Here is a 12,819-nt window from a genome sequence, read left to right on the forward strand (position 1 = left end):
TTCAACATCATAGTCACCTTATATTTCAGTTATCAATAATTAATGCTTTTGTATTAAAATAGTATTCAAATATATATTGAAGTGTATATCAAATCTAGTATACATTTGTATAGATAACATTACTCTTTCTCTCCTTATAAGTTTTGCATTTTTTTTATACATATATCCTTTTTCTTAAATATGTTTTTTTTAAATCTTCTAGAATTTTCTGGATTTTTTTTTAATAATTATAAGTATAATATATAAAAATTTTCTTTGAATTTTTAATTTTTTCCCTATAGATCGGACATAAAGTAACTTTGATGTTAGTACTAACAGGAAGGTATAACAAACTTACTACCAGCAGGGGGGACCACTTGGTCCAGTAGTTTCTGATTTGTTCTCTTCCAGATTTTAAGAATAACTTTCCGTAGTTCCTCATTACAATCATCAATATTTCCTTCCACTTTAATTTTCAGCGATGTTCGAACTAACGCAAACAGAGTCGCATTAAACATGACAGTACCATCACTGTTTAAAGGCATGTTCATACTGACTAAGCGCTGAAATAACAAACAGAGTCGCATTAAACATGACAGTACCATCACTGTTAAAAGACATGTTCATACTGACTAACCGCTGTAATATAAAACCATCATCTCATTTTAAATGAACTCCTACAGAATGTACCATTAAATTGTATCTATCGATTTTCAAAAAAACATTGTTATGAATCTTCACAGATGTATAATTTAAGCCAGCAATCACATTGCTATAAATAGCAATCTGACCTATCTGAACTATACTCCTTAGTCAATGACTTTTTGTTCAGTAAATAAGATTACCTCGAGAACATACACAGGCTTCTAATTTTTAATCATTTGGTTTTCATTCCTAATATAAACCTGGTATGTTCTTCAGCTTTAACTTATCAGTGTCATGTCATTTTATATCTAGCTATAACTATACTGCTTAAAATAGGAAAATAAACACCAGAGAAAGCCAGCTCTTAATATTATAATCTTCTCTCCAACCAGTCAACTTATTTCCACTCTGATCATAATACTGTATGAAGTGTACATAAAAACTACAAACCTTGCATGCCACTCTGTGTGGACATAATTTACCAAAACCTAATGGTGGTGATATTTTTCTTAACAAAGTAACTACATCTAAATGTTTGATTCTGCCCCTGAAAATAAACAAAGACACAGTTTATAATTTGTAATAAAGAGGTGAAGCTGAAAAGAAATAAATGGGGAATGTTTCCATTGAACACAGATGATGCCCCTGCTGAAAAGAAATAAATGGGGAATGTTTCCATTGGACACAGATGATGCCCCTGCTTGCATATCATATCATTTTAAAAAGTGACATACCTGTGGACGGTAGAAGTATTGTGTATAAGTTTCATAACATTTGGTTTAGGAAAACTAAAGTGAGAGAACTGAAACCAAAAGTTCAGCAATTTTTATGTATATAAAGAGGTATAACTCTAGATTGGTAAAAATGAAAGGGTGGATGGGGATAATGATTTAATTAGCATTCTTTACAAATTGTAAGGAAATTATTTTCTAAGCATTCTCTTCAAATTATAAGGATCTCATTAACAGATGATTCTCTACAAATTTTAACACAAGGTTAACACTGCAGACCCAAGTTAGCTCTACTACTTCATACACATAGAAGAAGGATCAAAAACTACATGACGGCTGATACACTTACTTTGCTTCTGGGTCATAATCTGACCAATATCTAACAAACTCATCAAGATGGTGTGGTCCTAGTATTGACCAATCTCTTGTTAGGTAGTCAAAGTTGTCCATGATGACAGCAACAAATAAATTTATAATCTAGAAAATGGAAATCAGAAATAAGCAAATTTTCAAAACAGCAAAATTCAACATATAACTATCTCATCAATTCTAAAAGCTACGTTAATTTGTAAGTATTACAAATTTAATTCATGGTTGAACCTGTGGTGTCAAAATTTAAAGATGACCAGTCAACTAGAACAAAATTTACAATTTTATACCAGAGTTTATGTATTGAAATAAGAAAATATCTATTTTTTCATATCATCCCTTTTAATATTCATGTTACTATCTTTTTACTTTGTTGCTGTATATTATATTTGTTATTCATTTTTTACATGAAACAGGCCATTTTTTTCCTCACTTTGGAGCCTTTTAGATATAGCTTTCTTTTTGATATGGGTTATTCTCATTGCTGAAGGTCGTTCGGTGAGCTATGGTTACTCACATCTAGGTCAATTGGTCTCTGGTGAAGAGTTGTCTCATTGGCAATCGTAAAATGGTTTGCATACAGCAGACCATAATTAAGACATAATACAATTATACCATCAATAGGGCTATTCTATTGTATGTGGGAGGGTAGGAAGGGTAGATTAACAATGGATTTTTTTGCAGTATGCATCTATTACCATTATGCAAAATTATCTAAAAAATGGTTCTTGGTTGTAGGAATATTTTGAAAGTCTGTTCCCTGTTCATTTTAATGGAATAGCCCTCAATTTAAAGGTGCAGGTCATATCTAACTATGTCTACATATATTCAGGGGGGGGGGGAGTATACTTACTAAAAATGAACACAGAATATAGAAAGATATAAAATAGAAGTAGGCAAAATCTGTTCCACAAACATTGGCAGCTGCTGTGAAAGTGCTGTTGACTTGGTTGACCAGATCATCTGGGGGTGGACCTGTTTCACATAATACATTAGGTTTATGTACACATGATAACATGACATCTTGCCACGCCTCTCCTGTGGCTGATCTGTAAGGATAAACATTGACATTAAAGTTTATGCACACATGATAACATGACATCTTGCCACGCCTCTCCTGTGGCTGATCTGTAAGGATAAACATTGATTTTAAAGTTTATGTACACATGATAACATAAGTACATGTAAATTATTTTTTCCAATTCAGATATACCACTATGTATCAGCCAGATATTTGCAGTTGGCTTGTACTTATAACCAGATATTTTATAGAATGTTTTAAAAAAGGCTCGTTGTTTAATTTTACTGCCTAAGTCAAGGAAGCTAGCAAAGTTTTGATTTCTATGTTTTTCATGTTTCTGATTGTTTGCAGCTTTGATATAAAACTAGCATGTTTTCAGCTGTAAAAATGTAAACAAACTTGATTTTCAACAAAATTAAAATCACTAGAAAATTAATAATTTGCTAACAGTTCTATTTGTGTGTAACCTTTAAAGACAGAAGTGGTAGCATACTCTGCATTGTTCCTGTCACTCAAACAACTGTTAAAGATTTTATTGCCCTTAGCATCCAATCACTAAGTTATGTTGCAAATAACATTTATTATATTATACTAAACTAGTCCATCTACCTGTGATATTATGGCACATAATAAATAGATTTACCTGAATAGAACTCTACCTGTGGTATTAAGATACATAATAAATAGATTTACCTGAATAGAACTCTACCTGTGGTATTAAGATACATAATAAATAGATTTACTTGAATAGAACTCTACCTGTGGTATTAAGATACATAATAAATAGATTTACCTGAATAGAACTCTACCTGTGGTATTATGATATATAATAAATAGATTTACCTGAATAGAACTCTACCTGTGGTATTATGATACATAATAAATAGATTTACCTGAATAGAACTAAAACAGCCAGCTGGAAAGTTTGGAAATTGTTGTTTCTGTGTAACTGACTGTCCTCATTATTTATAGATATCTTCCCAAATATCTGAAAATAAACATTCTCCTCATTATTAAAATATATCGCCCAAATATCTGAAAAATATCAATATACACTAGTCATTTTATGCTGTCTTTATAGCTTGCTGTTTGGTGTGAGCCAAGGCTCCATGTTGAAGGCTGTACTTTGACCTATAATGTTTACTTTTACAAATTGTTACTTGGATGGAGGGTTGTCTCATTGGCACTTATACCACATCGTCTTATATCAATGAATAAAAATAACATTTTAAGGAGGCTTACGAGTCTAAATCAATTTTTTTTCTTAATATAGGATTTCGATATATTTTTCTATAAATGAACTTTATCTGGCTGTTGTCTGCTCTATGCTCGGGTTGTTGTCTCTTTGACACATTCCCCATTTCCATTCTCAATCTTATTTATCTTATACTTAAACAGTAAAAAATGGGGTCACCGTTCATTAACGCCTTCAATCTGCCTTTGAAAAAAGCATACATTTTTGTAAAGGTACTTTATTTCTGTAGAACTAATAGTAGAGAAATAGAGGTAATATCAAAATAAAAAAGAACTACATTACAGAAATCGCTCAAATTTTACAATAGTTTATTTAAGTACAGCTTATTTGAAAATATAATAAAAAATATAGGTCACCAATGAGTTAAAAATATATTTCAATTTCAATGCTAAAAAATTGCACCAAAGGAAGATAATTTGGAGCTTTTTCAATGATATATACATTTTAAAAGTCATCTGGGGCCAAAACGAATTTATTTTTTTGAATGATTTTTGTTCCATTTGATAAAGTAATAAATCAAATTTGTAATGAGAAATTTTTTTTTTTGGAAATTATTTTTCTCTGGCACCTCCTTAAGTTAAGTGTCTTTGCTGCCATTTACAATGCTTTTCACATAAAAACCAGACCAATACAGTGTCTGAACCTGCAATGCTACATGCAAAAATCTTCTTAGTACAATGCCACCTCTACTGTCATTAGCACCATCATAGGAAGGAGGATAAGTCTCCGTATCTGACGTATGACTAGCTGGACTATGAGGCTGAACATCTTTGTACGAATCTGAGGCTGAAGATATGGCACTGACAAAAAGTAAAAGGGTAATGAATTTTATGCTAATAATAGAGAAACTTTGTTACATACCTGCATGCCAATTACTGCATAGATAAAGAATAATAGAGAAACTTTGTTACATACCTGCATGCCAATTACTGCATAGATAAAGAATAATAGAGAAACTTTGTTACATACCTGCATGCCAATAACTGCATAGATGAAGAATAACATAACTATCAGCAGTGCTACATAGGGAAGAGCCTGAAAAATAGGATATACACCCTTTAATATCTCTCATATAAATGTTCAGAGCAAGTTTAACAGCATTGACAATCATGTACGAGCAGGTCAAGTAGTTGTGCAAGTGTCTTTTAATTATTCAATACAAAATTTGGCTACTTTGGTCAATATGATTGCCATATAAGAGGATTCCAATTAAAGCTCCACCTTGTCTCTGTTTTGTCATGGTACTTGTCAATCATACTGGTACTGTATGATATCTGTACTAAATCTTAATAGAAATGATCAAGCTACCCAGCAAATTGACAAAAATAATTACATATATACCTCAAAGAATACGGTAAATTTAGAAATTGTTGATCTTTTTTTATTATTGAGATAGGTGTTGAAAAAATAAAACTGTTCATCAATGGCTATAATAAATGCCAGCAACAATTTCTAAATTTACAGTACTGTAATGTTTAATAATTTATTTGTTCATAGACAAAAGAATTATTGATAGCTATATTTCTGTGTGGATAGATTTATAAGTTAACCACTACATTTTGGTTGACAAAGCTGATGCCTGTAATAGGAAAGAATTGAAACAATAGTTCAATCTTTAAAAAAAATACTTGTGAAACAAGTTTTAAAACATCATCAATTAGTCTTTTTATCTATAAGTTATCTTTTTTATAATATAGACTGTTCTGTCTTGATTGTATATTTTACCTGAAATGATTTGATAAATGTCCATAGGAGTGTTCTAATACCCTCCCCTTTACTGAGCAATTTAACCAGCCTCATCACGCGGAACAACCGGAAAAAGTTGATGCTAATTATACCTTGACCAGGCTACAAAAATAAAAACAAATCATTATTAACTTCTAAAAGTACTCTTAAGTAGAAAACATAATTAAATACAATCATTTATTATGAAAATGCTTATACAGTCTGATATCCTAGAAATTTTTGAGATATTGACCCACTTATTATGAATTTTTCCAATACTGAAATAATGGATCTGATTCTTTAATCACAATACTCTTTTGATGGTTGAATTATATGTTTGTCACAGGTCTACACAGAGAGGTAACAACCATATGCTTAAACAATACATCTATTTTCAACCTGAACATGCATGAAATTATTAAATGTATTAAACACTGCTCATCCCAATCCGTCTTCATTACCACAAAGCAATGAAACTAATTTGGTTAATTGATGAAATAAGCTAAGGGAAAGGGCTGTTGATCATGATCTTATGTTTGTCTTCATTTCAATGCATGTCCTTAATGTATAGGAGACAAACGTTTCAAAAAGGTTGTTAATTTTTGTCCATCTCATGAGTTAAGCCTTTTTCAACTGATTTTTATAGTTTGTTCCTATGTTGTACTGTTATACCACTGTCCCAGGTTAGGGGAGGGTTGGGATCCCACTAACATGTTTAACCCCGCTACATTATTTATGTATGTGCCTGTCCCAAGTCAGGAGCCTGTAATTCAGTGGTTGTCTTTTGTTTATGTGTTACATATTTGTTTTTTCCTTCATTTTTTTATACAAATAAGGCCATTAGTTTTTTCATTTGAATTGTTTTACATTGTCATATCGGGGCCTTTTATAGCTGACTATGCGGTGCGGGCTTTGTTCATTGTTGAAGGCCATACAGTGATCTATAGTTGTAATGTGTGTGTCATTTTGGTCTCTTGTGGATAGTTGTCTCATTGGCAATCATACCACATCTTCTTTTTTATAATTAATACCTTCCTCTATTCAAATATTCTAGTTTCAAGTAGTAGTATTTAATTTTAAAAACTATATTTGAAGTTGATGCATACTGGGGTCAACATGTTGTAACATATACATACTATAATATAGATCAGTATCTACTGTCAATAAATATATATATCTTATTAGATTGCTTAATACACCTGTCACCTGTAATGAACTCTGCTATATCAAACTTTGATCAAAATGACATGTCACCTAAGATCATGACTTCAAACTCAGACTTTAAAAAAATAAAATCAATTTTAAAGAGGAAACTAATATTTTGTACAAATAATTGTAAATCATGACCTTTAAGTCATGTACAAAATAGAAAACAAAAAATAAAAAAGTTTGATATAACAAGTTTCAATTGGGAATACTATACATATTTAACATACAATATATGTGTTACAAATACATTAACTATGAACTCTATGCAAATTCATAAATAAAATTTTGCGCTTTACAACATGTCTCCATTTTTTTTTTATATAGGCACTTAATTGCTTTCATTTCCATTTCACTTTCACACCTATTTTCATTGTTCATAATCTTCTAGAAATGAAATATAAATTTGCACATGATATCATAGTGAAGGGAACCATAGAAGGGCTACCACAATATATACACAGAAATATTTACAAACGTAAAATATGAAAACAAAAGATATTGCATCTCTATCTGCAATGTGAAGTTGGCAAAAAAAATAAATAAAGCTGGCAAAATAAACCATGTAAGCTGCAATTGTAGCTGACGACATATAATATGGTGCAATTGTTTTCAGTAACAAATATAACTCATTTGTTACTATATAAAATTAATATCATAAAATTATCTCTGATTTTTGCAGTGCATTTTTACCTCAGTATTTTCAATCGACTAAATGATATATTTTGTATCAGTATTTGTGCAAATAATGTCATAATTATGTATAAAACAAGAAGAAAAAAATGTATCAACATGAAAAAGAAAAACCTCCTCAAAAGGCATTCTCATAGCAAGTATCTTACACTGAGAAAGTTTTATCATTTACAACATGTTTAATTCATATCAGTGAAGAGCAAAAATACATTTCCACTCCCAAAAAACATTAAAAACCTCACATAGAATACATTATTACTGATAAAAAGTTTTTTCACGACTATTGAAAAAGTTCAATATTTGTAATAGGACTAAAAAATAGTTAAAAATACAATGTATCACGTCTACAAGCATTGGTTGTTAGCTCAAGTTTCAGAATAAAGTTTACTTGTGTTTCATATTAAGTCAAGTTAGCTTAATCAACAACTTTTGTTGTCCCTCTTTTTTACAAAGTATCTTCAACTGATTTCACATCAGGAGAATTTAGGGATATCTGACGTTTTCACAAATTTGATATGCCAAACTAGTAGACTGTTGATAATGTATTAAACTGATGCTGATCTCTAAAACTATGTATTGTGATTTGGGGTGGATGGCATGGAAGAGCTGGGTGACATAATACCACAGCTGTATTGTGATGTATTGTGATATATACAGCTTAACAAAGCTGTGTTTCTTTGTTATTTGTTACCTTGAAATGACGGCAACCCATCCCTTTTCACTGCATGAAAATTTGATATCATTGTCCTGCTAGGATATATACATGACAAGCCATATCTGTCGAAATTTCCACCTTCAGCAATATTTGACAAAAAGTGGCCTATCATTTTACAAAGCAGAATTTTTCTGCCCACATTATACCTCTTTGTGTTTCTTAATAATTATCTATGAGAAGGGGATTATAGTCCTAAGAAACAAATTTCTTGTATAGAAACTGTTAAGGAAATTATTGAACCAATGGAAGCATTTGTATTAAACTATTGCACAAGTTCTAACATTCATAAATATGTTATAGATCCCAACCTATCAACATAGAATCATGAAAAGTAAACAAATAAGGCAGTTCATACAGCTATATATATTTTTCTATGTTTTCCATGAATTTCTAATTTTTAAATTAAACTTGGTCAAAACAGCTGTTAAATGTTTTGGTATGTACAATCTTCTTTCAATCTTTGTCTTCATTTTCTATTGTTAAGGGTGCTAAATTTCTTACAAGTATAACAAGTTTCAAAGATGTATACTATAAGTATCTAACATACAATATATGTGATATAATTATGAACTCTTTAACTCATGCAATTATAAAGAATTCTAAATTTGAAAACCAATACTGGATTAAAAACTGGGGAAAATAACAAGGCAAAAACAAGACAAGATATAGTCTTTTTTTCTGTCAGACAGAAATGCATGGCCTGAGGAAGACCATAATAATTTACAGAATCACCGAGTCATTGTTATAAAACAGCATCTGTGCACAGGGATGTGTTATAGAAATAACAAGTAGTCATTGTTATAAAACAGCATCTGTGCACAGGGATGTGTTATAGAAATAACAAGTAGTCATTGTTATAAAACAGCATCTGTGCACAGGGATGTGTTATAGAAATAACAAGTAGTCATTGTTATAAAACATCATCTGTGCACAGGGATGTGTTATAGAAATAACAGGTAGTCATTGTTATAAAACAGCATCTGTGCACAGGGATGTGTTATAGAAATAACAAGTAGTCATTGTTATAAAACAGCATCTGTGCACAGGGATGTGTTATAGAAATAACAGGTAGTCATTGTTATAAAACAGCATCTGTGCACAGGGATGTGTTATAGAAATAACAAGTAGTCATTGTTATAAAACAGTATCTGTGCACAGGGATGTGTTATAGAAATAACATTATAAAACAGCATCTGTGCACAGGGATGTGTTATAGAACTAACAGGTACTGTGGATTCATTCATTTGGGTGAAAACCAATAGTTTATAGATAGTGGATATTTGCATTTTGGTGTTTTACAAAAGTCTACATAAAGCCCACAGAAAGTATATAATTCATTGAGCATTTAAATTGTGGTTCATCTTTGCCCATGAAATCCAGTAAAAATTGTATCAAACAAATAATGAATCCACAGTTATACTAGGCTGGTCATGCACAAATTGTTGAATTTCTGCTCTACTTTGTTGAGATTAAAATGGTTGGCCAATCTTAATCTCAGCATCTTTTGACTCTTTATATGCTACTGTCAGTGTCTTGTTACAAAAGGAAATTGAACTATACAAAAACACATAAAAGAAAATAAAAAGGAGATTTTGTGAGATAACTAATATATGAACCAACATGCTGTATCTATTAACACAGGTTTTCTGATTACATTCAAAAGGATATTTTTCCTGTAACAAAATTTCTATTTAGAACATTACAAAACGTTTTCATGGAAGTATGCATATTCCTGCTTTCAATCTTATTATAAAAAGTTTTCTGCACACAGGTGCTAAAATACACACAAAATAAAATTGATGATTGTCATGACAACATAGCAGGCAATACATGCTTTTTTTCTTCAACAAGCATTTTGATTGGTGGAGACTGGGGAGCATGCTGGGACATTTTTCCAGTCATTGAGACATGGCAGAACATCAAGACATTAAATCACAAACCTTATTTGCCCTCTATTTTTGTGCCAAATTAGGAAAAAAATTGTATAAATAATGCATTAAATATGAAAACAAATGATGTCATGATGCCCTCTTGTGAAAGGTGTCACACTGTGAGGCAACCCTTTGATACAAGCAATTGTCATTGAAAAAAAATAAAAAAATACAAAACATGCAATGATGTAATTCTCTTTTCAGTTAAAACCCAGGATACCTGCCAATTTTATTCATGCCAAGAAAAATCATGCAAATGATTTAACACAACTGACATCGGCATTCAACAAGCAATTCAAAGCAATATTCTCTTTAAAGTAGTTAATTCGTCTATTCTGTGATATTTTGTATCCTTTAAACAAAATATAGCGGAATTCAAATAGAAATTAATCAGCTAATATTTACAACTCTTCAAATGTTAAATAATCTTTTATAGTTATTACAACAGACATGATAACATATAGTCATTAAGACTGACAAGATTGATTGAATAACTTGTGATTGCTTTACACATACTATGAACAAGATAACATATAGGCAGTAAAATTGAAAAGATAGCATACAATTTTTACCACTGAATTATAGGCATTACATCCAACACAATAACCTACTAATTATTATTGACAGAAGATTACTCAGTCATAACCACTGAAAAGATAACTTAGTCATAACCAATGACTAATAACTCAGTCACAACCAATGACTAATAACAGAGTAATGGTCACCAACAAGATAACACAGCTACTGCCACTTAACAGATAAGTCATTATCAATGACAAGATACCACAGTAACTGAAACTAACAAAACAACAAAGTAATTATCAATGACAAGATAACAAAGTAATTACCAATGACAAGATAACAAACAGTTAATACCACTGATGAGATAACACATAATCATTACCAATAAACACAAGATTACACATAGTCAGTACCACTAAACACAAGATTACACATAGTCATTATGACTAACACAATATTACACATAGTCATTAACACTAAACACAAGATTACACATAGTCATAACTACTAAACACAAGATTACACATAGTCATTATGACTAACACAAGATTGCTCTCACTGGTAGTTATTATCAATAACATTATAACACTTAGTTATTACCATTGACATAATAACACAATCAATACCTCCCAAAGATAACTCCTTAGGTTTTAACAGCAGAATTACCATTGACATAATAACACAATCAATACCTCCCAAAGATAACTCCCTAGGTTTTAACAGCAGAATTACCATTGACATAATAACACAATCAATACCTCCCAAAGATAACTCCCTAGGTTTTAACAGCAGAATTACCATTGACATAATAACACAATCAATACCTCCCAAAGATAACTCCCTAGGTTTTAACAGCAGAAAATAAGAAAGTACTTATTCATAATGACTGACAAGATCAACCTATTTTTCACAACCGACTCCACTCCTTCAAAATATGGCCATTTCATAACAGCTGACATCATTATTATAATTATTTGTACTCAACTGTTGTAATCTTGAAAATGAAAGATAATACCAAACTTAAATACTACATTAAAGGAATGAAATGTACCAAATTCAGTCAATAAACAGCTGACTAAATATTCCAGTAGCAAACAGCTGTTTAGATACACTTTTAATACATTGGGCAACTGGTAACTTTTTTCAATAGTATATCTAACTTTGTACTCATATCAACAATAAAACACAGCTAATCAATAATACTTGAAATGAAGAATTAGGTATCAATGTTTAAGAGTGAATCAACAAGCAGTGAATAGTGAATCAAGTATCTATGAGTAAGGGTGAATCATGTATCAATGATCAAAACTGAATCATGTATCAATGATCAAAGGTGAATCAGGTATCAATGAGTAAGAATGAATAAGGTATCCATGTTCAATTGCATCTGCCATCAACCCCTGAATCAGGAATCAATGAGTAGATGTGAATCAGGTATCCATGTTCAGATTGTATCTGCCAGCAGCCCCTAAATCAGGTATCCATGAGAAAGAGTGAATCAGGTATCAATGTTCAAAAGTGAATCAGGTATCAATGTTCAAAAGTGAATCATGTATCAATGTTTAAAAGTGAATCAGGTATCAATGTTCAATAGTGAATCAGGTATCAATGTTTAAAAGTGAATCATGTATCAATGTTCAATAGTGAATCAGAAAATCAATGTTCAGGAGTGAATCAGGTATCAATTTTCAAAAGTGGCTCAGGTATCAATGAGTTTGAGTAAATCAGGTATCAATGTTCAAAAGTGGATCAGGTATCAATGAGTAAGAGTGAATCAGGTATCCATGTTCAGATTGTATCCGCCAGCAGCCCCTGAATCAGGTATCAAATGAGTAAGAGTGAATCAGGTATCAATATTCAAAAGTGAATCAGATATCAATGTTCAAAAGTGAATCAGATATCAATGTTCAAAAGTGAATCAGAAAATCAATGTTCAAGAACACTTTTGATCAAGAACCAAATATTGATTTTAAAATTATGAAGATAAGGTTATTATTTGGTAAGAAAACCTTTTTCCAATAACGAGC

At 31.0% G+C, this 12,819-nt stretch overlaps 1 protein-coding gene across 23 annotated transcripts in view; it reads right to left on the minus strand.

Annotated features, from left to right (window-relative positions):
- LOC143062216 (muscle calcium channel subunit alpha-1-like) overlaps positions 1-12,819 on the minus strand; it is a 157,440-nt gene that overhangs the window by 21,367 nt on the left and 123,254 nt on the right. For 18 of the 23 annotated variants that reach the window (XM_076234059.1, XM_076234011.1, XM_076234003.1 and 15 more), the window contains 7 exons: positions 5,726-5,848; positions 4,970-5,035; positions 3,639-3,733; positions 2,578-2,773; positions 1,705-1,832; positions 1,075-1,171; positions 338-542 (listed from right to left, as the gene is read on the minus strand). In XM_076234059.1, the coding sequence (XP_076090174.1) occupies positions 338-542; positions 1,075-1,171; positions 1,705-1,832; positions 2,578-2,773; positions 3,639-3,733; positions 4,970-5,035; positions 5,726-5,848 (910 nt within the window). The remainder of the gene's footprint in view (positions 1-337; positions 543-1,074; positions 1,172-1,704; positions 1,833-2,577; positions 2,774-3,638; positions 3,734-4,969; positions 5,036-5,725; positions 5,849-12,819) is intronic. The other 5 variants (XM_076234072.1, XM_076234016.1, XM_076234000.1 and 2 more) reach the window with 1 other exon arrangement.

This window comes from Mytilus galloprovincialis, chromosome 1, assembly GCF_965363235.1.
Source record: "Mytilus galloprovincialis chromosome 1, xbMytGall1.hap1.1, whole genome shotgun sequence".
NCBI classification, from domain to species: Eukaryota; Metazoa; Mollusca; class Bivalvia; order Mytilida; family Mytilidae; genus Mytilus; species Mytilus galloprovincialis.